The sequence below is a fragment of the Pungitius pungitius genome, chromosome 8 (assembly GCF_949316345.1).
Source record: "Pungitius pungitius chromosome 8, fPunPun2.1, whole genome shotgun sequence".
NCBI lineage: Eukaryota > Metazoa > Chordata > Actinopteri > Perciformes > Gasterosteidae > Pungitius > Pungitius pungitius.
Window position 1 is genome coordinate 9215710 of NC_084907.1, and position 23035 is coordinate 9238744.

Genomic DNA, 23035 nt, shown 5'->3' on the forward strand with positions numbered 1-23035 from the left:
CTTTATAAAGCAGCAGCTTGGCAGTGCCGCAGATTAAAAGAGCAAAACAATACGTTCAAAGACCCCATACTACTGGGTCTCATCAGCAAATACAGATACTTGCTGACAATTTATGTTATTTTTTTCTCATTTGTTCCAGACTCTTAAATTGGAGGGACGAAACATGAGAATACTTTTACTTCTAACTGGTAAGATTTCTTTATCGATTTACCTTTTGCTTTCATGTTTAAATTTTCTCTTTGAACTTTGAACTTTACCCACCACACGTTTACAACAGCATGCAGGTCTTTCATCAGCCGATTACACTCCCTCCCGTTGTATGAGCAGAGGGGAAGAAACAAACCTGTCAATATATATATTGACAAGCTATATATATATATAGACAAGAGTAATATATTAATATATAGATTATATATAGAAGTGTGACGTATCTTTATGGTATAACAGTCACTCTCATATTTCTGTTGTTTTTATCTTTTGTGAAAATTGGCTGCGATGTGGTAGGAACCGTTTGCTTATTAGTGAGTACACTGTAATTTGTGTATTTATTCAAAGATTACAGAGGTCATAGCTTTACCGTGACACTTGTAGTAGGAAAGGTACTTTGAAATGTCATTATACGCAAAACAGTTCCATAGAAAATCACATAGAAAGCCAAAGTATGCAACACACACACACTCACACATACACACACACACAGCAGGGAACTATTCTGTGATTATTTGTACATATGTGTTGTGGTAATAGCTGGTTGATGTTATCGGCGCTCAGGTTCATACCTTCACTGACTACTCTGAATGTGGAATACTACTGAGTGAACACCACTTGGACACTTGATTCACCGATGGGTGACTGGCCCCTGATCGGTGGTATCAATCATTTTATTAATATTAGTAATGACATTTTCTCCTGGCTAATAATAAATCCCAACATCCAATAGCATCATAATGATGGAGAGGCCCCTTCATGCTAGTTTACTACAACACTGTATCCACATAGAGATGGGGGCTGAAGAAGAGTTCAAAGCATTATATTTTATTATATTTCATTTTATTTGTTGTCTTGTTGTCCATTGTCAAACTGTCTGCTGTCATGCACTAACCGCCAAGTCAAATTCCTTGTATGTCTGACATATTTTGGTAATAGATGATTCCTGATTCCTGATTTTATGATTCCTGAAACATGGTGTTGGCTCAACTGAAATAATAAAGAAAAGATAAAGATTGTATTATCCAGATGAAACTAAACAAGAACATATTTGTTTCAAGAGATCAAGTGTGTTCTTGTCATGAATCCACATTTTGTGTTAATTAAAGAAATGTCTGCTCTATGGTTCAATTGCTGTGTGCGGAGTCGGCGATCCTTAAAGGACCGTTGAACTGGACTATTGATGTATTTTATGCCTGGTGTTGTTCCCAGATACGTGCTTAAAACACTTTGTAACCTTGCGTGTCATTTGGTGGCGCTTCTTCTTGACAGCCATCACTGCAGCATCACAAGCCCAGACTGACTGCTCTCGGGGGGCTTGTTACCCCCCCAGCAATGACCTGCTGTTCGGCAGGGCTCAGCTGCTCCATGCCTCCTCCACCTGCGGCCTCATGGGCTCCGAGATCTACTGCACCCCATACCAACAGGTAGGAGCCCCGTCCCGGGTTTAAAGTACATCTCCGAGGACACAAGGAGTCCTGTGTTGCGCTTTTTCCACTGAATTAGTAGCAATCTCTAAAATGCCACAGTAATCAAGTAATGAGTAATGAGTATTATAGATCTGTGTGAATATTGATCTAAAATATTGCCTAATGGCTTGGTACAAAGCCCTATGCTCTCCGTGACAACGCACAGTCTCTACGTGCGGTTTGCTCTGTCGGGAGGGGATGTGGTGCAGGGGTCATGGTAAGCATACAGACAGCATGGAGGGGGGGGGGTTGGCACTGAATCCAGACTCTTTCACAAATGAACCGTGCCATTTGTGAAAGAGTCTGATTTCAGTGCCAGAGCATCATATCATGTTGCAACTGTACTCTTTGACCAACCGTCTGAATAAACCCTTACCAGCCCGTCTGCTGTCTCAGCACAAACAGCCCATTACTGGATTCAAACACTGGTTTTGTAATAAGATGGACATACAGTGAGCATCTGTCAAGCCTGCTATGTTGCAATTTCTGTGTTGGGCTCAAAGGGAGAAGATTAACCCCTTTGTTTGTAATACACCTTTCTCCGTGGTGTTGTGTATACAGACATATAATAGGAACACCATTTCTGTCTTGTATCGTAGAGGGTCCGTATAGCTTATGATGAGGTAAGGATTTGAGTTGGGCCTCCTCTATGAATCCGTCATTTAAATGTGGTCCTGACGCTGTGTTCTGCAGAAGTGAGCCCGGTCACACCCAAGCAGCACAGAAAGGCATACGTTTGTGTTGGTGTTTCGTAACATTAATACCTGACGTATGTTGAGTCTGCCTAAGGGAACGGATAGCTGCGTTAGGCGTGGGCTCTTTAACCCATCCCCTTTTCTTTCTTTTTTTTTACAACTGAGCTGCACCTTGTAAGGACTGGGAGAGCGAGGGAAAAGAACCCTCAGCGTTATCTCAGATCAGACACAAACCCACGCATGCGTGACTACCTCATAAGACAAACCATGATGAAGACGAAAGCACTCATCAGTGTTACTTTTATACTACTGCAGCGCTTGTTTGTGGAACGGGCCGATTTGTTAGTTTCTGCCTCCAGGAACGTAAAGATAAACTGCCGTTAGTAAGCTGTAGCTGGTAAAGGTCCGCAGAGCCCCGAAGCCACCAATACTCCACATGGCTTGTTCAGATGATGCTGCAGGGAGGACCTGTTTTTGTCAGACGATTTTTCATACATGCATACAGTACATTCAGGTTTATTGCAGAAAATCACCTATCACAGATTCAGTTAAACTCTTCTTATCATCACGCCCCCGGTAGACTTTAAACCATAACTAACAACCAGACAACTGGCAGCCAGCGTGTGTCTGTGTGTGTTTTTTGAGATTACACACTCAAAATCCACAAATCTTTTTAAAAAAGAAAAAAATGTCGGCCTACAAAGTAAAGAAGAGCCTCCCTATCAGTCGTGCAGGTAACACATCACAGGGTGAAGTTCAATAAGATCAAATACTTTTCTAACCATTTGTTGTGTTTGACTCATGTCTGCTTCTCGTTGATGTATACAGACTCTCCTAACGCGGCTATTTAAGGATACTCAGTTTGTTACCTGTGCAGCTGTATAGTTCAGCATAGCACAGAGGGGATAATGCTCGCTGGTTTCAAACAAAAGTTATGTGGCATTTTAGCCAAGACCCAACCACTTTCGGGTCCTCGGTGGAAAACACATCTGGGCGACTTGCATCGTTGTTCTTTTTTTTCCTTGAGTGGGAAAAGACACGTCACCCTGCGTCACTGGAGCGGGAAACAAAAGTGTGCTTTCATGTTGTAACACTCAGCAACCCGGAGGAGCTTTTCCCCACATGGAGAGCGGCCATGGTCTTAGTGCTAGAGCGGCAGCCATGTCCAGGGCCCCCAAGACGGAGAAGGGGCTTCAGGACGACTGGAGAAAGCTGTTAGTGATCAGAGCATTTGAATTAGGAATATTTGTATATACCTTCCCAAACGTAGCTCTTATTTTATTCAATACACGGAGGAGGTTTTTGTGTTTGCGCACTTCGCTGGGGCTTTAAACGGCTCAGGGTCAGTAGACAATTCACCACGTAAAACTTTTTTTTGGATTCATTTTTCATGATTATTTCTTTTTTTCTGTTTTTGACATCTACAATACATCTGATTTTAACTCTGTCTGGTGGAACGACTTTTTATTTCACAACAAATTTTTTTCTTCTCTGTTCCAAATGGAAATGGGGCAAAGTTCCCCCCCCCTCCCACGTGTAGTTGAATCCAAGCGCTCTTTAGCACAATGTAAAGCTGCCAGCCGTCTGTGACTCATTGATTTTCGGTGTGACCTGCTCAGTGACACTGCTTATCAAACTGGCACAGCCTGGAGGAAAAGAGGCCAGATTTGGAAGTTGGTCTTTGGTCTTTTGGTCAGCTCCAGCGCAAACCACAGGGACACGCACAGGGACACAACTACACACGTGCACACGCCACATGCCACAATGAAACTTTGCAGAAAAGTTCCCTGTTACTGATTGGTTTGCTTTCTGCTCTTTAGAGGAAGATGGAGTGTTGTCCATGTGACTCCAGGAACCCAAACAGTAAGCTGGCCCACACTGTGCGGGACGCCCTGCCCACCTCTGGTCCGAATCGGTGGTGGCAGTCTGTGAAAGGTGGGCAAAGAATAAAACAAAGAGAATACTTTTCTATTGGCAGGAGTAGAGTATACTTTGTTTTATGGATATGTATTTAGTTTCTCTGGGTGTTCTTATCCCTCCTCACCTCAGGACCCTCCCAAATAGTTCATTAATGTAATAAAAAAAAAAAAAAAATGTATTCCCCAATGATACAGAATATTTGAGCAGTGTATACTAAAAAGAGGGATTCATAATATCAATAAAAGTAAAATAAAAGTGAGCATGGTTAGAATGTAGCACGACAGCTTCAAATACAGCTTTCTTGTTTCAAAAAGTTACGGATTGATAAATGGAGGTAAAAATTGGTTGATTTGTGGCTCACATAATCCGCCGATAAATCTTTTTTGCAGGAAATAAAGATGTATTTTAAAATAAAAAATATTTTGAGTCATTTACAATCAAGGCATTTTAATACCAAATTGTGAGAGCTGTTAGGTTTGCATATCACCAAGCAGAACCCCACACTGCATGAGATAGGGACACATGTGTTAAGCCCCTGTTAGATGGCCTAGCCTGATGGCGATGAGTGATGGAGTATAAGCACGATACATATTGCAGTAATTACAGAGAGCCAGACAACTATTTGAACTGCTCATTTGAATGAATCCGTCATTTAAATGTGGTCCTGACGCTGTGTTCTGCAGAAGTGAGCCCGGTCACTCTCCAGTTGGACCTGGACAACCTTTTCCAGCTCGACAACGTGGTGCTCAACTTCAAGGTCAGAAGAGTGTGCAATTACTGCTGGATCCCATCATCATCACTTCAAAGTCGTTGTTTCACAGTTGATGGAGCTCACCTCGGTGCTAACAGAGCATCTGTGTTGTCCTGTGCAGGGTCCTCGTCCCGGTTCCTTTGTCATCGAGAGGTCGCTGGATAACGGCCGGTCCTGGCAGCCTGCCCTCTACTTGGCTACTGACTGTGGAAGAACTTTCCCTGGCATCCCCACAACGTCGCCTCAGCGCCTAGATGACCCATACTGCTCCACACTGCCCCCTACTGGGGCAAACCCCTACCAGGACCACCAAGTAAGGACCAAAACAAGTCTTAATGCAATCATTATTGTTGTTCTAGAGTAATATCTACATGACCAACATCAGTGCTAATACTGTTTATTCATCCGTGTTATTGTTACTTTAATCTGAAGCTTATTCTCATTATTGGTGGACATTTTATTTTTTTACATTTTATTTTAAGCAACACTGGTCCTCTACATTTTGTTTTATTATATGAACGTAATATCAATAGAACATTTTATCTCTTGTTATGAAACTTACATTTTTTATATGTGATTTGAACTAAAATATACTCAATCCATTTTATGTATATATATTTTTACGACCTGTAGCATAAATACCCTGTATTTATTATATGATGAAGGTAATTTATCACTTTCAATAAGCAGATCCAATGTATGGTTAAAGACACAGACTTCTCTCAGCATCTCATGGTGTAAATGTCTCCACTCCAGATCACATTCAGTCCTCTGCGTCAGTATGCCAATGTCCCCACTACTAAAAGCCAAATAATAGAAGGTAAGTCACTGAACTTTGAGTAGAGCGGTGGGAACGTTGAGGCACGCTGACTGACTGATGTCTCACACAGATGCGTCTCCGTTAACGGGTCTGAGGGTGAGGTTCACCGAGCTGGGAGACGTGCCGCGTCCTCCGGGCAGAGCTTTCAGTAGGTTCTTCGCCCTGAGGGAGATGAAGGTGATGGGCAGCTGCATGTGTCACGGACACGCCAACCAATGCCTGCCCGACACCAGCAACAACCTGCTGCCAGACAGCGTGCAGGTACGTCTGCAGGTGGTAGAGTAGCTGGTAGACACAGAAAATGCTTGTTAGAATAGCTCAATTATGTCATACCAAAACTCTCTTCTTGAGCCTCTGTTCTGTGTGTCTGTGCAGGTTCACCCTCGGTGTGACTGCCAGCACAACACAGCAGGGGTCAATTGTGAGCGCTGTGCGGACCTCTTCCAGGATCTGCCCTGGAGACCTGCTGAGGATAGCAACCCCCACATCTGCAAACGTAAGACTACCCTCACACGCTCATGGTCTCAGTGAACAGCCTTATTGTGCCTTTCAGCTTCACAGATTGTAGAAAAACATCTGTCACACACCACATGAAATGCCTTTACAAGTTGCCCATCAATAAATACCTTGAGTCTTCTGTTATGGATGGTCTATTGTCACTCACAATGAAATAAACACAATATCTGATGTATTAGTAAAAAATACATAATGAAAGCAATATTGGTTTTTTATATGTAACATTTATTTGGTATAAATTGAAGGAAGTCACTTGTCGAATGTATGCATTGTATCATGAACACATGGGCCATATGGTGTATACTGACCCTCGGCCCTCTCCTCAGGCTGTGAGTGTAACAACCACGCCCAGCGCTGCCGTTTTGACCAGGCACGGTATGAGGCCACTGGGCGGAGGAGTGGAGGTGTATGTGAGAGCTGCATGCACCACACCACGGGGCCAAAGTGTGACCAGTGTGCTCCGGGCTTCCAGACGAACCCCCGCAGCCAAATGGACCGCCCCGACGCCTGTATCCGTGAGTGCTTCAGCCATCAAATGAAAAGAACACTGAAATTAGCACCGTCCAAAGTCTGACAGGTGTTTGTGTCGGTGGCAGGCTGCATCTGCAACACCGAGGGGACAGTGAATGGGGGCCGGTGTGACGAAAGCACTGGATCCTGTCTGTGTAAAGAGAATGTTGAAGGTCCCCGCTGTGACCGCTGTAAGAGAGGCTACTACAACCTGAGCCCCTCCAACCCCCTGGGCTGCTCCGGTGAGTCAATAAACACCTTCCTCACAGATTAGTTTGGAACACCAATGAGATTACTCCTAGATGCTCAAAACGGACACACCTGTACCCAGGGCATGTAGGCCACTGATAAGGTCAAAATGTTAAGTGTTAAGTGTTTGCGGCTATTCACAGTGTCAAAGTTTAAGATCAGAGTTGATCTTTGTGTGCGCTGATTGAAGCTGATCATATTTGTTCAATCAAAAACTTTTGTTCGCTTCAATGTTTTAATTTAGGAGCAGTGATTAACAGTTAGCGGATTTATTGGCAAATGTAATCTCTGTTTTCTGAAGGGTATAATCACCAGTCAATAAGTTTTCATAAGTCGTTTATATGAACATACAGAGCAGAGCTTCTTCTCAGGGTCTACTACACCACTTCCAGGAGGCCGCTTTCTCTTCACCGCGACTGTTACTAATAACCTAGTTATGCATACCTGTGTGGGATCTCTGATGTTACCTGTGCTTTCCAGAGTGCTCCTGTTCTACAGACGGCTCCCAGTCGGATGCTTGTGACCCGATTACTGGCAAGTGTTCCTGTCGCTCCCACTTCCAAGGCCTGAAATGTGAAGTGTGTTCACAAGGCTACTGGCAACCGCCCTTCACAGGATGCTGCCAACCCTGCGGCTGTGACTCTACCAGGTCATACGGTGATACATGTGACCAGGTATGACCTCTGGAATATTTAACTTAACTTTAAATAATTTAAATGACAACTAGGCATTTGGATCGAGGTAAACCGTTGCTTCCGTGTTTCCAGTTGACAGGTCAGTGTCAGTGCAGACCAGGCTTTGGAGGCCTGAAATGTACAGAGTGTGCAGAGAACACGTACGGAGACCCCCTAATCGGCTGCAAATGTGAGTGATTACACCCTTTACTGTGGGATGGTTGGCATGTAAGACCTTTACATTACATGTCATTTAGCTGATGCTTTTGACAGGTGGCTTTCAATAAATGCATTTCAACCATAAGGATATAAAAGAACAAGAAACAACAGTAAAATTTAATTAAATAATCCGATTTACATTTTGCTACAGATAAGAGCCATTATTAGTACAATTTAAGTCCTACAATTTATTTATATGTTAAGTTTATAGTCTGAAGAGGTGTGTCTTTAGTTTGCGGCGGAAGATGTAAAGACTCTCTGCGGTCCTGAGGTCATTAGAGAGCTCATTGCGCTATTTCGGAGCAAGGACAGAAATGTAGGGTTTGACCATGTCCTGGATGTAGACTGGACCCCATTCATTCACAGCATGGTACGTGAGAACCAATGTTTTCAACTGGAATGCGGGCAGCCACTGGTAACCAGTGAAGACAGTGGAGGAGTGGAGTAGTCTGGGAGAATTTAGGAAGGTTAAAGACCAGTCGAGCTGCCGCATTCTGGATGAGCTGCAGAAGTTGATTGGCGAGCAAGGTGACCTGCCAGGAGAGAGAGAGACAATCACCAAGGCGGGAGACAGCCTGAATCAGTACCTGGGCCGCCTTCTGAGTGAGAAGGGGTCGTATTCTCCTGATGTTGTAGAGCGTGTAGCTACAGGATTGTACTGCCATTGTAATGTTGGGAGTCTGGGAGAGTTGGTTATTAAGTGTCACGTTGAGGTTCCTAGCAGTCAGAGTGGGCGTTAACACTGAGTTGTCAACGTTAACTGTCAGGTCCACGGTAGGAGAGTCTTTCCCTGGAAAGAGAAGTAGTTCAGCCTTGTCAGGGTTGATTTTCAGTTGGTGAGCGGACATCCACTGAGAGATGTCAGTCAGACAGGCAGAGATCCGTGCTGCCACCTGAGTGTCCAAGTGAGGGAAGGAGAGAATTAGTTCAGTGTCATAGCTGTGGTAGGAGAAACCATGCGAGCGAATGACAGAGCTGAAAGAGTTGGTGTAGAGAGAGAGGAGGAGGGGACCCAAGACGGAGCCCTGAGGAACTCCAGTAGTAAGAGGACAAGGTTCCGACACAGATCCTTTCCAAGTTACCCGGTAAGTGCGGCCGTCAAGGTAGGATGAGAGAAAGCAGAGAGCAGAGTCTGAGACACCAAGTTCCTGAAGGGAGGAAAGAAGGATCTGGTGGGTTACTGTAACTGTGTCAGTAAACCACCAGCGGTTTAAGTTTGTTGGTTGTGTTGCACCTGGTAAAACAAAATAAACCTTGATTTTAACACATAGTCTATAAAATTGAACATTTGAACCCGGTTGCAACGTACCTTAGACTCACACACTAAGACTCACACATGTTTAGCACAGACTATTTCCAGCTCTCAAACCTGTTTGAACTAGATCAACTGGTTAAATTCTTAATGTCACAACTTGAAAGTGGGTCTCTGTATGAGGGTCTGGGCATGCATGCTCATTTCCATTCTGGATGACGGAGGGGTTTGTCTGCTCTCACTGTACTGCTGCTGTGCAGGAAGAATCTGCCTCCTATGAGTGCTTTTGGAAAGTGTATGGGGGGGTTCACGGCAGCACACGCTGCTCGTTGAGAAAGTGAGAACAATAAAATGAGGGTGGGTCCTGTAGCCGGACAGGTCCAGGACACTGCTCTATACAACAACAAAAATATATACATACGTTTCTGGAAATGTTCTTAAGAATTTTTTCTTTAAACTATCACTACTTGTTATGTAAGGCAATGTTTGGTCGGTGTTTCTTGTTGTTGTTAGACGTGGAGCAGTGACAGTATCGCATGATGATGATGAGTGAAGATAACCAAATAGTCATGATATCTATTTAAAAGGAAATGAAACCTTTTCGGTCAAATTTAGATTTTCATTGATTAGTTTTCCTTTTGAATTAAATTAATTCAATGTGGGATCCAAACGTGTATAACCATAACTGTACACAACAGAGATTTAAGAAACAGGAGAAAAAAATATATCAGTCATAGGTACATTGATCTTTAGGGCAGTTGTTCATGTCTGTTGGCACGTTATTCAAAAGGATCTACGTTGTCCACCCAAAAAATAAAGTATAGATTTTTTCTCATCTGATCCTCTTGTCTCTCCTCCAGTGTGCCGCTGTGATACTGAAGGAACTCGTTCAGAGGTTTGCGACAAGCGGACAGGCGCCTGTTTGTGTCGGCCCGGTGTCAACGGGACCCGCTGTGACTCGTGCAGTCGAGGGCACTGTGACTCCTTCCCCGGCTGCAAGACATGTCCCTCATGCTTCTTCACCCTGGACGCCCAAAGAGAGAAGCTCAGCTCCACTCTGGAGAAACTCTCCCTCAGATTACCTTCCCGTCCCGTCGATGGTGACCTTGGGAACTTCACACCTCGCATTCGCGAACTGGAGACCAGCCTGAACCTGATCCAGAACTCCATCTCCCTTCCACCCAGTGTTGTCGTACAGGTTGATGATGCTCTCTCCGAACTCAACAAGCTCAGGTGAGGAGATCAAAAACACTAACAAACTCATTGTAAGCGTCCCATCATTCTTGTGACAATGTATTTCCTGATGATCATAAATGTAATTTCTTCTCCCTTTGTTTTTCTCTCATTAAATGCCTGATTGAACACAGAGACCAGGTCGACAAGATTAACAATGACCTTTCACCTCTGGAGAGAGCTCCTGGTCTGAACTCAGAGCTGGACAGACTGCAGGCTCTGCTGGACAGCCTCATTCTCGAACACAAAGCCAAGATGGATGCAAAGAACAACTCTGTCGGTCAAAACAATACAGGTGAGACAGAAAAGCCTCCGATTACTAGTACACTCTGACAGTGAGCAACGCATATTCGACCGCACTCGTTGCTTTGGTGCATCGCGCTCCAATGACTTTTATAAAACAAAAATGACACGATATAGATGAAAATCAGGCCAAATCTCTACCTTTTTTTTAGACGGACTATGTGCTCACTTTTACAATTTTGACCATTCAAGGATTGATAAGAAATTATCAAGAACTTGAGGAAAAACACTGAAAAAATCCAAGCTGTGATCTTGACAAAAACTTTTGAGAATTGGCGATTCCTGCAAGAAGTGTATTCTTTTGGATTGCACCTTTCCAAAAAGTGTCAAGTTCGTAGTTGTACATTTTTATGACGATGTAATTATCCAAGAGAACAGGTTAGTGTATAAAGAATAACATCATCACATATGAATACAAATGAGCTCATTGGAGTATCAGCGTTCCAGGGAAATCTAATTTATGAAGTTCCAAGACAGTTTAAGTGCCGCAGTATACCAAGATATTCAAACACACATTTAAAAAAAAAAACGTTTGGCCCCAGACAGCATGTGATTACCATAAAGTGCAAATGTGTTGAAAGGATAGAACTTCACTGTTTCTCAAAGAGACATTATAAAATAGAGTCATATAAAATATACTGATGTTCAGTGTTGTGCCTGAACGCGTTCATTGAACTCGTTCATATTTTCGGCGAACGTGAACTGAACGTACTGTATTAATGCCCGATGAACGTTACTGTGAACTCGTTCATTCTGGTGTCTATGAACGGCACGTTCTTTCAGGTTAACATTGTTCAATAGTGTGACAGATTTCTATAGAAAACACCGTAAATGCGCCTTAACAAGTAGCGGAAAAAAAAAAATCTGGCAACACCAGCCACCAGTGTTGCACCGCCGCATGCGTCATAAAAAAAAAGAAATGCATGGAGGCGACAGCTGCGTGTAGCAAAGAGGCCGCGTATAATAATTTAAAAGAGTTTTATGAAGTTACTGACAAGGTCGGTGAGGATGGGAGGAATCTGACCTTTCTTTGCAAACATTTGCACCTTAATGATAACTGTCGTGTTTTTATTCCTTATTTAAACAAGACCATTCAAGCAGCATGTGTTTGAGAATGTACTTGTAGGGGTGAACGCTGCAGCTGCTGCTAGTGTGGAGTGAATGGACAGCAACATTAAAGCAACAATGGGGAAATGCTGTCCCCTCAATGCTAATGTAAAACCTGGTTGGATAAGGATTCAAAATTGGATATGAAGATTAAATCTGATGCATAGCTTCAGTGTTAAAACTGATAAAATGATTGCTGTCTGTGGTTCTATATGGGCTGTGGCAATAATTTTGAAAAATAATAGCTTGCAGCAACATATGGAAAAAAAAGAACTGAACTAGTTGGAACTGTGAACTTGGTTCAAATATTTTGAAGTTTCAACTATGAACTGAACTAGTTCATTTTAAAATTTGTGAACTGAACTTTCAACTAGTTCATGTAGAAAGTGAACTTTCCCAACACTGCTCATGTTGACCTTTTCTCTCCCATTCAGGAGCATTGTCTGCAATTAGGAACGCCTACAATGAGTCCACAGATGCAGCCAAGAAGGTGATTTCCACCAAGAAGCCGCTGAAGGAGTCAGCTGATATCAGAGAAGCTACTATGGACCTCCAAAATAAAGTTCAGCCAGGCAACACGGGAGACCTGCACAAGCTGAACCAGAGCATGGCCTCCCAGCCCAATCTCACTCCTGCTGCCAAACAGGTAACATGATGCCGAATGTCTCATTTAGCATGGAGATGGATTATAGTGTCTTATGTATTTTAAAAACTACAGCTTTGAAGTATGTTTCAGACACAAACATCTCATGGAGGTGCCCTAGATCCATTATTCATTGATTCCTTTTTCAAAATGGGACCCAAGCTCACCTGTTTCTTTTCCTCCAGGTCTGTGGCAGTGTTCGCTCAGAACCATGCACCCCTCTGCAGTGTGCGGGCGGAGATCTGTGTCCACCGGATGGAACCCCACCTTGTGAGAAGAGTCAGGTGTGTGTAGGCGCCCTGCCTTTGACCAAGAGAGCTGACGCTGATGCCAAAGACGTGAAAGACCGGCTGGACAAGCTCACAGGGAAGATCACAGATGCTGCAGATAAGGTGCACAAACACATTCACATCTCTTCTGACTGATGTTTTGGATGCTTTCTGAATAGCACAGCATATTCTCAGACTATATAAACACAATGGAGATTCTGAAGCTTTAATTCTTCAATTCCCTACAGCTCCAGAAAACACAGGAGACAACCAACGAGGTAAGAAAGTCTGCAGAGAAGCTTTCCAACAAGCTGAAGCAGGCCAGAGACGGGCTAGAAGACGACTTGAAAGAGACGCGGGACGTTTTGAACAAGCTCAAAGATTTCCTATCAGGTAAAGTAGGTTTTGGTCCAGAGGGTAGAGGGAGGAGTGATATCAGTTTCAGTAGAAATGTCTGATTATGAATGAATTCATGAGAAGGTGTTCCTTCCTTTGCAATTTGGTTTCCAACTTTTCCTGTTTTGCTCCGCAGACCCGTCCTCCAACTTGACCCATATCCAGGAGGTGAGTGACTGGATCCTGAATGCCAAACTGCCTCTCAACCTGGCAGGTCTGATGAGAAAGCTGGAGGAGCTAAAGAATCTGGCGGCCAATCTACCAGACAGCTCATCTGTGTTGAATGAGGCCGAGCCGCAGCTGGACGCGGCCCGGAAACTGCTGCAAGAGGCCCAGGACGCCAGGTGGGACTCCTCACTCTAGGACCAGACTTCCTTATGTTTAGCATTATCATTATCAGCATCACACATTAACACTTTTATGGAAAGTAGACTTTGAGTGCATGGTTTTTCTAGAGGTGTATGGGGCGCTGCATGAGCCTTTCTCTCCTCTTAACAAGGATCACTCTGACTATGTCCAAATTATGTTTGTTCTTATCTGGCTAAATATCCACAGGGATACGGCACTGGGAGTAAAGGCCGATGTGGACGGGTTGCTGGATGGCTTTGGCTCGGTAGAGGGCTCGCTCTCTGACCTGGAGGGCAGACTGCAGGACACCATGGACGACATAGACAACCTGAACACCAACCTGATCGAGGTAAGAAGCATGGATACACGTCCCATTGGTTCCTATCAAAGCTGCTCTCTATGCCTTACTGAGCTGTCCTGGTTCTCATTGTGCAGGTAGAAAAACAGCTTACCCCAGCTGAGAAGGCTCTTGATGATGCATCAAAACTAATAACGCCAATGAAGCCTCAGCTGGACGAGCTCAAGGACCTGCTGCAGACTGTTGCCCCATTGGCCCAGAATCTTAAGGATAATGCAGAAAGTGCTGAGGATGAAGCAGCTGCTGCAAACAAGGTGGGGACCATTTACTTCAACAAGGAGCCAGTTTAGATAAGCAACTTGTGGTAAGGGCTTGGCTTATAGCTGTTGGTATTCTTCAGTGTCTAATACTGCAAAGTTAAGCTTCAAGAACTAGTAAATTGGTATCACTATAAAATAACAATTTTAAAAGGTGAGACGTTTAATTGGTGAATTGAAAATAAAGGAAAGTCAAGAACTTATTACTATTTGCAACGCTGAGTAACTGAAAGTGTCCCTGAAAAGGTTTGGTGAAACATGATGAAACCATTAAATGTGAGGTTTTGAAATGTGTCAATGTGTTTCTAGGACCTGTTGACCCTGGAGGAGCAGCTGGGCCGTCTAAAGGACCAGGCTCCACCCACTGGGTCAGAAGGATCGGAGTTGGGGGATCGAGTGGAAAAGCTGCGGGAAGAAGCTGGAGCTCTCGTCAACTCCACTAACGACATGATGAAGGCTCTGGAAGGTAATGGAGCTGAAACACACTGGAGGATATGTCTTTTGTCTTTGCTAGATCCCAGCTCACTCGTACTCTCCGGTATGTTCCCAGGTAAAGCGGAATCTCTCCGTGGGCTGCAGGATGAGGTCCTTCAGAAGTCAACAGAGCTTGAAGGACTCGACGTTAAGCTTAAAGAACTTTTGGACCAACTTCGTCAGAAGGGTGAAGACCTCAGCACCTGTCAAGGCTGAAAGCCTCGGAGCAGAGCAGCATCTGCTCCTGCCGCTTCACACCAGCTGCGCCACGTTCATGACCTCCTACGGGGAGCAAACTATCCACTTTAGGAAGGGGACCATTCCGTCCTCTTCTCTGACAGTTGTCAAATAATTGTGGGCAATGTAGAAATTTCTAATTGGGGGTTGATTGACTTAAAGTTGGCATTGCCTGTTTGTGAAGAACATGGATTGGCAGAAGCTAGGGTTGGTTTTGCATTCGGTATTTTTTAAGTGACATGGTATACGGAGTGATTGTTACATGGTTAATATATAGAGCACAACAGGAGAGTGAGTCTGCGTGGGTGGGGTGGTGGATATACAAACACAGCATTTTCCTGTGTTTGTATATCCAGGTGACTGATGTTTGTGTCCTGTGTGAAGACTAAAGTTAATCCTGGACAATATGTAATGTATTTCTCAATAGCCCTAGACAAAAAGCTTTGTTACTAAACATAAACCTAGCACAACATTAACCGGGTGGCATATGGGTTTTTCTGAAAGCACTATAATAATCAGATTGATATGGAATCTATAGCTGGTATATTGAATAATACCCTTTGAATGTCATGTGACGTGATTTTCATCATGAGTCATTATAGAAAAAGACAATAACTTCTGACTAGCTGGGAGCAAAGACCGCAAACACATTTTATTTATCAACGGCAAAACACTCCACCGCATTGCACCTGAATTATTGAATATTTCACAACTGAATTGTACGTCGAACGTTGTTTTGTTTTGTTTGTTTGTTGTGTACATTGTTTGAGCAGAATCCACCGTATTTAAATTAAAGCATATTAATTGTAAGTTTCATTGGAGATCTATTAAACACTATAATCATCAAGATTAGTTAGTACATACTTTCTAAGAAAATATTACAAAAATAATCATACAAGTCAGTACATTTGTGAACTCTTTCTACTAGCTTGTGGCACTTGATGAGCGACTTATACGTATGTATACGTCACAAAAAACACTGGAGGTCAGTGACTCCACCTGCATGGCTCCATGTGTAATAAAAACAACCACCCATCCTCTCAGGTCAGGGAGGAAACTGGATGTATAATTCATCAGTGCAGCATAAATAGGAAAATAACAATACATGGTAAATTCCCTCATTCGGTTACAGGGTATTCAGTATGTAAAATAAGTATCAGCTTTATGCAACGTTCAAGCCATTCAATTCAATTTTTCATACAACGATAACATCATCTTCTCAACTTTAAAATGCTTTAGAGTCCAAAGCATTTTAAAAGTATTTAGTTATATGACTAAATGTCATCTATGTGACACAGCTTGTATGAATTCTAATCGCTGAATTCCTGTTTAAGGGGCTGTGGATTACAGACACGTAACCCTTCCACGTTAAAGTGCAGATATGCCGTGTGCGTTTCACAAGACAGAACCACTGCAGACGTTCAAACGCTGAGCAGCAGAGCACCGTCATATCCAGAGGGACGTCACTGAGCGCTGTCAGCTCAACAGACAAACTAAAAAAGAGACATTTTCGAAAGTTAGTTATAATTGAATGCAGGTTTGACTCAGCAATTTGAAGAGCCAACATGAACATTTGGGCTGAGACAGACAACACTTTACCTGCATGAGATTCTTCTGGGGTGAGACAGCCATCACATGACAGAACACACTCCAGACTGAAGCGGCTGCTCCTTCCTCTGGGACACATCATCCATACTGTGACATATCACACACAACCCGGGTTAAAGATACACACACACATTATTCCAGCTCTATGACAGTGTAACATACGGTGGCCCTGAAGTGCAAAGCAACATTACAAAGAATGAAACACTTTTACAAAGCTCGAGACAAATTAACATTTTGGAAAACACATTAACATTTTGGATAACAAATTAACATTTGGGAAAACACATTTACATTTTAGAAAACAAATTAACAAGACGAAGAAGATTCTTTACGGAAAGGGAATGTACCACATACCGGAAGTGACGGAGGTGTTGAGCGCGGTGTTTTTGAATTGTCGTTGGTTGTGGAGTTTATGGCGACAAAGACGTTCATGGTGACCTTCTGAACATGGACTTCGGCCGAGGGATGTTTTGCCCGTTTTGTGGCAAACACATGAACAGCTTAACGTGGTTTTGCTTTACGTGTGGTCAGTGTTTGGAGTTTTTAAAGGACGCGGACCAGACGGAAACACCAGACATACTGCATCATTATATATTTTCAATATTTTAACGAGGGCCACTCGTACGCTGTAATCGTGGACATGATGTCAAGTCCACTCGGTGTAAACATCAGCTTGAGGAATCTTAAAAGTAAACTGAACGAAGCCGAGTTGTACCGCAGAAAGGATTATTCCTCGCCAAACGTCGTTGTTATGTGCCTACTGGTTTTTGAACCGACTGGTTTGGCTACGCGTGCGTGTTTGTTTTGCCCCGACAGCGGCAGATGATGTCTGCCTGGTTGGATGAAACATAAAAAAACATACATTTATTAAAAGATCGCCACAACCTGGATTCGAACTCAGTCGGGCAAAAGAGCAACACGTTACAAGACGGCGACGCTACGCCATCGGCCAACCGAGCTTCCAAGTGTCCCATCTGATTTAAATACTTGTCATAAAATTGCACATCGTCAGTGGCAAGAAAACATTTTGGTTCAGGGTGAGCCAAGATAACTGGTTTGGTGGCGTATCGGGGAACACTTCCAAACATGTGTATCGATACTTTTTTCGCGAGGCTGCAGCCTGGAACCACCGAAACATTTGGACAAAAGGTGATATTCTGTCCGGACTGTCATACAGTGCCGTGCATCACAAAAAAATATGTTTAATGAAAGATCGCCACAATCTGGATTCGAACCTTGTCGAGCAAAATGATAACACATTTCAAGACGTCTGCACTAAGCGATCAGCCACTCAAACATGAATTATCACTCAGATTTTTCTTTATTTAATGACAAAATTGTACACCGTAAATGGCTTGGAAACCTTTTGGTTCAGGTGGAACCAAGACAACTGGTTTTTGGTGGCGTAGTGTGAAACACTTCATACATATTTATCGGTGTTTTTTCCTGATGCTTGTTAGTTATTTCCAAATTACATCCACATGGTTAAAAAGTGCTTTACAGACGTGAAATGCTTAAATACAACGGGGATTAAGCAATCACTTTAATTAGCAACATCAGTTTGAAGGGAGAATTGCAAAGTTTGCTTAGCGCATCAGGTGACCGAGGCAGACAACATGTGCCGCTGTCGGGGCAAAACAAACATGCACGCGTAGCCAAACCAGTAGGTTCAAAAACCAGTAGGCACATAACAACGACGTTTGGCGAGGAATAATCCTTTCTGCGGTATAACCCGGCTTCGTTCAGTTTACTTTTAAGAGTCCTCAAGCTGATGTTTACACCGTGTAGACTTGACATCATGTCCACGATTACAGCGTACGAGTGGCCCTCGTTAAAATATTGAACGCAATAATGCAGTATGTCTGGTGTTTCCGTCTGGTCCGCGTCCTTTAAAAACTCCAAACACCGACCACACGTAACGCAAAATAAGCTGTTCATGTGTTTGCCACAAAACGGGCAAAACATCCCTCGGCCGCAGTCCATGTTCAGACGGTCACCATGAACGTCTTTGTCGCCATAAACTCCACAACCAACGACAATTCAAAAACACCGCGCTCAACACTAATTGCATGTTGTTGGTGTGTTTTTTTGGGATCTATTAAAAAGTTCATTTTTTGCCTAGAACTCTGTGTGTGAGTCCTGCCTCTGCCTGCATGCAACAGCCTGACATAAAGAGCATCATGAAGACTAAGAAGCTCATCAAACCGTTAATGTACATATGAAGCAGGGTTACGTTATTACGTTCACAGAGCACCATACAATCCATCATCAAAAAATGGAAACAATATGGCACAACCAAGGCCAAGTGAAGGCCGTCCAGCCATGCTGATCAGAAGCGCAACAAAGGAGAAGGAGCTGCAAAGATCCCACAGGACAACTAATAGCTGTGTACTCCACAAATCTGTGGAAAAAGGTGGTCTGGTCATATGAGAGCAAAATGGAACTTTTGGGATCAATACAAAATGCTTTGTGGATGAAACCCAACACTGGCATCACCCTGAGCTCAGCATCTCGACATGGAAACTTGGTGGTGGTAGCATCATGCTGTGGGGATGCTTCTCTTCAGCAGCTACAGGGAAACTAGTTAGGATGAAAACATGGTGGAGCAGACATGGTGGAGCCAAATACAAGAAAACATGATGCAGTCTGCAGACTTGAGACTGGGGCCGAGGTTCATCTTCCAGCAGGACAATGACCCTAAGCATACAGCCAGAGCTACAATGAAGTGGTTTATATGAGAGCATGTTAATGGTTTAAAATGGTTTGCTGTTCCAATCTGACTGAGCTTCAGCTATTTGGCCAAGAAATTAATTTGAATGGGATCATGTGTCCTGGAATAAAAGTTGAATATAATAATACTTTTTGTTCTATAGGCAGTTCATACACATACCTCTGACACAGACTATTAATAACAAGTTGCATACCTAGACGCTCCATTCTAGGACACAAATTACATTAATGATTTCCACAATCCAACAGATCGCAGATCATGATAATCATCTCATTTCAACAAGAGATATGCATACATAGATAGATAAATGTACAAATGAGCTCTCACCTCTTAGATGTCCTGAAAGCAGTGTCAACCTCTAGTGGGAAGTTCTTGACCTTTCTCTGCCCATCAAAGTGGAGGGCGGAGTCAAGCTCACTGTGATTGGCTTTCAGCGGTGGACACTCAGGAGTGCTGCAGGATGGCTGAAGGGGGTTCCTATTCGGGTCAAAGGCATCAGTCTTGTCATGGCGCTGCCCCAGCGCCTCCGGGTCCTTCTGGGAGGCCTGTTCCGTGATGTTGGCCGTGAGGTGTGAGGGGCACGGCTCACTGAGGGATGACTGCAGCTTCTTCATGTGGTGGATGGCTGAGGCTGCGTTGAAGGCTTGCTGTTGGAAGTGCCCACACAAAGGGAAAGGGTTCTACTGGTGCTGCCGACCCATGGCGTGACACATTACTGTCAGTTAGGACAGCCTGTCAGGAACCCCTCATGGTTGGTTTTATTTAAGATATGGACGTTGTCCTCCATATCATCCGCTTGACATCAGTTTGTGGATATCCCAGGTAAATAGGCTAAAGATAATGTAACTAATATACTGTTTTTATTTTTAACATTAAGAAACATTTGTCTTTATTAAAGGTTTTCTAAAAGGTTGAATATGCAGATTTCTTGTTTCACTTCACATTGAGTAGTCAAAGGTTTTTAAAGGGCAATTGCTGTGAAACCGTCATACAAAATCCACTGACTCCATATTTTAGTAATACAATGTTGTAATAATCAGGCTATGAATGATACATTAACAAATACTTAATTAGAAACCTTCACAATATAGAGAGAAATGAACCTGGAAGGTTTGGCCCATGGCAGCCTATGTGGTTGAGATATAGGAGCAGTGTCAGTGTCACTTACCTTCCATTTGGATTTGGAGAAGTTCCTCTCTATCTGCTCAGAGACAGACTGATAAATGTCCACGTCTTTAGCCGTATTCTCCGCAATCCTGCAACCAAGTAACGGACATGAGTTTATTTGGAAAACAACATCATATGTTGTGCGTCTGCGCGTGTGTGCGTGACCAACAGAAAGGACTCACCATGGGTGTCTGAGAGCCTGCTCGGTGAGGAAGCGTTTCTTTGGGTTTTTTTCCATCATGTTCCTGATGAAGTCTTTGGCTGTTAACAGGAGGCATGCTCATCCGTTAGTGTCTGATTACAATGGAACCAGCACACATTGATAAACATTTGACAAAGACCAGCTTTCTGTTCAGTTTAAAAAAGGACAGTCATCTGCCATAATAAATAAGGACAACAAAGTCCTAAAAGCATTGCCTCCTTAAACCGGCATTTACTTTGATGTATTAATTAATTAGTTTGCACTGTCCTAGCCTTTCTGTCCAGCTTTATGAATTGGCCCTTCTGCTGCAGCACAGGTATGTAACAGTGTGTGGCAACACTATGCTGATGCTTCAGCTTTACAAGTAAGTGTCACTCTTTTAACATCTCCTCTCCATCTTTTGTCCCCTGGATTTCCCTTGTTTGTTTATTTCTCTTAAAGGTCTTCAGTTATCATATGTGTTCCAATGAATACTGACTGGATATAGATGGCCCTGTTGGATTTTCAACTCATCGGGCAGTCTCGTCTAAATTCACTCTTGCAGTATAGTGTCTTGTGGTGGAAATTTGTGGATTAAGCCCTTGTGAGAAATCCAAAGTGTCTTAAACTTACTTTGTGATTAAGTAGTCAAATGACTCCAATTCAGCTAAAAAAGTGGCAGATTGTTCCCTCTCCCTCAGAGGAGCAGGAAGATCTGACAGAGCTTCTTGGGGAGAACAATAGCTTATATATACTTCAGAAGTTTGTGTTGTTCAAAATTTAAGACCCCCCTGCAAAAGGAATGTTAGAAAACAAAGAAATGGGACCCAGTCAATAATATTTGACAAGCAGATAGGAAACCAGAATATGGATCAGTCAAGGCACAAATGGGTTCCATCCGTTGAAACCGTATAAAACCCTGGACTGGTTTAGGTCCCAGGCTTCACTTAAAATGGAGCTCAACAAATTCTCCCTGACATGTCTCACACAAGTTGTCGTCTCATCAGGAGTCTTGAAGATGCAGCGCTTTCCTCAATACATTTACAAGCGACCCATGAAGCTGTTTTTGTGTACAATTCCGAAATAGAAGGTTTAAGGGAATCACATGTCAAATACCAAGTGAATCATCTTTTGCTGTATAGATACCTGACTCGGAGATGTCGTCCCAGAAAGGTGAATGGAAGGCGTAATCAGCTCTCATGATCTTTGAAAACAGACGAGTCTCGTTGTCTTCAAAGAATGGAGGGTAGCCGCAGAGCCTGCAGGGACCAGCAACCAGTGACTTAGCTTATCCAATTATACCAACCTTTTTTGAATTTTGATTTACCCAAATAGTGTTTGTATTTACTGCATAACCTCTGGTATGGGGCGCCGTTTGTAAAATGTTTCACGTTCTAAAATCCTGCGCAGTTTTCGTACATTTAGCATTATCTTATGAATAAAAAAAGCGGGACAATACTCGAGCGAGACAAAATCATGTAAATCTAAATGTTGAGTTTAAACGTCAGACATGACGACTGACAATTACAATACTTACGGTAATTCATGCAGCAAGCCAAGATGGCAAGTCCGTATGAATTAGCTCTTGTTATAGAGCAGAACGTTTAACATTTACATTTATTATTTAACAACTTTGTGTTACTGCCAAACATTGTACTTGGAAAAGTTGTTGCATGTATTTACATGATTTTGTCTCTAAATGTTTGAAAAAGTGACATGTGAGTATTGTCCTGCTTATTTCATCCATATGATAATGCTAAATGTAAAAAAACTGCGCAGGATTTTAGAACGTGAAACAATTTACAAACGGCGCCCCATACTCACTTTTTCACTTTAAAGTGAAATTGAAAATGTAAGCTTTTCATGGGGAAAGATTTGACCATAACTAATAGATCCCCTCTGTTCTGCAGACTGTGATACCTAGTTATGAAAATCCATGTGCTGTGCTTGTTATGAGAGGACAGACATGTACTCACAGGATGTAAGTGATAACTCCAATGGACCAGCAGTCCACTGCTTTGCTGTAGGGCTTCTGGGCCAAAACCTCCGGGGCTGTAGAACGACACAGAGTATGGTGATAAAAGTTGATCCACTGTGATGTTTTTTGGGGGATTTCAAACTATATTGTGAGAAGGCAGTTTGAACTGGATCACTGCGATCAACGTTTTCTGGAAAGCACAAGATGATTTAGTATAGAACATCTTTATATCTTTGCTTGTATAAATCCCACCAATGGCCAATGATTATGTCATAGATGATTCATTAATCAGAGTATTAATCTGCAACAGCTCCCATAAACATTTGCAGTTTAAACGGGACTGAAAAACAAAAAGACCTTCAACGTGCCACAATAACAGAGTATACTCACTATCTGCTAATACGTTTTAACATTTGAACATGAGAGATTATTACATGGGAAACTAGTCAAATGTACTGTTTTG

At 43.0% G+C, this 23035-nt stretch overlaps 2 protein-coding genes across 3 annotated transcripts in view; one reads left to right on the forward strand and one right to left on the reverse strand.

Moving 5' to 3' along the window:
- Window positions 1–15610, forward strand: lamb3 (laminin subunit beta 3). The gene is made up of 22 exons (XM_037490589.2): window positions 1–188; window positions 1480–1634; window positions 4192–4306; window positions 4975–5048; window positions 5164–5355; window positions 5799–5862; window positions 5933–6123; window positions 6238–6358; window positions 6705–6893; window positions 6975–7130; window positions 7618–7811; window positions 7905–8001; window positions 10143–10515; window positions 10650–10810; window positions 12360–12571; window positions 12754–12960; window positions 13086–13230; window positions 13370–13577; window positions 13789–13930; window positions 14017–14193; window positions 14506–14662; window positions 14747–15610. Exons 1-22 carry the CDS (start codon window positions 113–115, stop codon window positions 14884–14886), a joined length of 3546 nt encoding a protein of 1181 aa, XP_037346486.2. The 5' UTR covers window positions 1–112; the 3' UTR covers window positions 14887–15610.
- The window catches only part of LOC119229833 (calcium/calmodulin-dependent protein kinase type 1D), a 13985-nt gene continuing 6494 nt past the window's right edge, over window positions 15545–23035 (reverse strand). For both annotated transcript variants that reach the window (XM_037490592.2, XM_037490591.2), the window contains exons 7-13: window positions 22571–22646; window positions 21741–21853; window positions 20596–20674; window positions 20415–20502; window positions 19574–19893; window positions 16507–16602; window positions 15545–16400 (exon numbers count right to left, since the gene is read on the reverse strand). In XM_037490592.2, the coding sequence (XP_037346489.1) occupies window positions 16539–16602; window positions 19574–19893; window positions 20415–20502; window positions 20596–20674; window positions 21741–21853; window positions 22571–22646 (740 nt within the window). In that variant the 3' untranslated portion in view covers window positions 15545–16400; window positions 16507–16538. The remainder of the gene's footprint in view (window positions 16401–16506; window positions 16603–19573; window positions 19894–20414; window positions 20503–20595; window positions 20675–21740; window positions 21854–22570; window positions 22647–23035) is intronic.

What these genes read in the sequence shown, in the direction of transcription:
- lamb3 (XM_037490589.2), top strand. Translation starts at nt 113, where the DNA reads ATGTTATTTTTTTCTCATTTGTTCCAGACTCTTAAATTGGAGGGACGA. An exon ending in TGCTGCCAGACAGCGTGCAG is followed by an intron (nt 6,124 to 6,237) that starts GTACGTCTGCAG and finishes GTGTCTGTGCAG; the next exon opens with GTTCACCCTCGGTGTGACTG. An exon ending in TCACTCCTGCTGCCAAACAG is followed by an intron (nt 12,572 to 12,753) that starts GTAACATGATGC and finishes CTTTTCCTCCAG; the next exon opens with GTCTGTGGCAGTGTTCGCTC.